This window comes from Numida meleagris, unplaced genomic scaffold (assembly GCF_002078875.1).
Source record: "Numida meleagris isolate 19003 breed g44 Domestic line unplaced genomic scaffold, NumMel1.0 unplaced_Scaffold445, whole genome shotgun sequence".
In the NCBI taxonomy this organism is placed as follows: domain Eukaryota; kingdom Metazoa; phylum Chordata; class Aves; order Galliformes; family Numididae; genus Numida; species Numida meleagris.
This window is the reverse complement of record NW_018364661.1, coordinates 5,210-6,472: the sequence shown is the minus strand read 5'-3', so window position 1 is coordinate 6,472 and position 1,263 is coordinate 5,210. Positions and strand designations below refer to the sequence as shown.

The window sequence follows — 1,263 nt, the reverse complement described above, 5'->3', positions numbered from 1 at the left end:
CCTCTTGGGTCACCCCATAGATTCACCCCACACCTTCCCATCATCCCCTGGGGCACCTCCCCCCACCAGGCCTCACTAGGCCGCACCAGGCCTCAACGCTCCCCCCACTGCCCCACACCTTCCCATCATCCTCTGGGGCGCCCCATAGATTCCCTCCCCCTTTCCCATCATCCTCTGGGGCCCCCCACGCCCCCCCAGGCCTCACTAGGCCGCACCGCACACCCCACAGCCCCACACCTTCCCATCATCCTCCGGGGCACCCTGCCCCACTAGGCCTCACCAGGCCCCACCCAGCCCCACATCGCACCCCACAGCCCCGTTCCTTCCCACAATGCCCCACGGCGGCCACCCATCCTTCCCAGCATGCCCCGGGACAGCATCCCTCCGTTTCCCAGCATGCCCCGGGCCCCCGGTTTGTTTCCCAGCTTGTCCCCCCAGGCCTCAGGCCTCGAGCCTCGGGGTAGGCCTCACGCCCCAGCCCGGTACCGGTGGTTGGCCCCTCGGTGCCCGGTGGGTCGCAGGTGTTGGTCCACCACGGTGAAGCGTTCCCCTAGCACCGCCGTGACGTCGAACGGGAATTCCATGGCCCCGCCGCCGGGCCTGGGCCTGGGCCTGGCCCCGGTGTCGGTGCCGTTGTCGCCGTCGTCGCCAGGCCCAGGCCCAGGCCCGGGCCCGACCCTTAGCAACCGCCCTTAGCAACAAGCCCCGCCCCTAATCCCACAGCGCCAATCAGAGCCAGCAGAGCCACGCCCCTTAGCAACCCGCCGCGCTAAGCCCCACCCCTTAGCAACCAGGCGGAAGCGCGGTGCACGCTGGGATTTATCCCCCCTCCAACCGCTCCTCCTGGGGGCGGCCATTTTGAGGGCGCCGCCGCCATCTTGCGGCCTACAAAAAAAACCACACTCGCGAGCGACAGAAACCGCTTTATTCCACTTTTTTTTTTTTACCCTTCGATTCCCCCTTTTTGCCCCTCGATTCCCCCGTTCCGCTCCTCGCTGAGGGCCGGAGCTGGGCCCTCCTTCTCCTCCTCCTCCTTGAGGTAATTCTTATAGATGCGCCTGAGGCGGGCGATGGCGGCGGCGGGCGGCTGCTGCCACTCGTACCACGGGTACCAGGCGCGGCCTTCCCTCAGCTCCGGGCCCGGAGGAGTTTTCCCGATGGCGGCGTGCGGGGTGAGGAAATCGTCCCCCGGAGGCGGCACGAAGGGGACACGGAGCCACAGGAGCCCTGAGGAGGAGGAGGAGGGGGGTGGAGAGGGGGGGG

The 1,263-nt window shown here is 68.0% G+C and overlaps 1 protein-coding gene across 1 annotated transcript in view; it reads right to left on the bottom strand.

Moving 5' to 3' along the window:
• Positions 1 to 906: 906 nt before the first annotated feature.
• Positions 907 to 1,263, bottom strand: part of MRPS18B (mitochondrial ribosomal protein S18B) — a 2,993-nt gene continuing 2,636 nt past the window's right edge. The window contains exon 2 of the mRNA XM_021383616.1: positions 907 to 1,227. Within this exon, the coding sequence (XP_021239291.1) occupies positions 944 to 1,227 (284 nt within the window). The 3' untranslated portion in view covers positions 907 to 943. The remainder of the gene's footprint in view (positions 1,228 to 1,263) is intronic.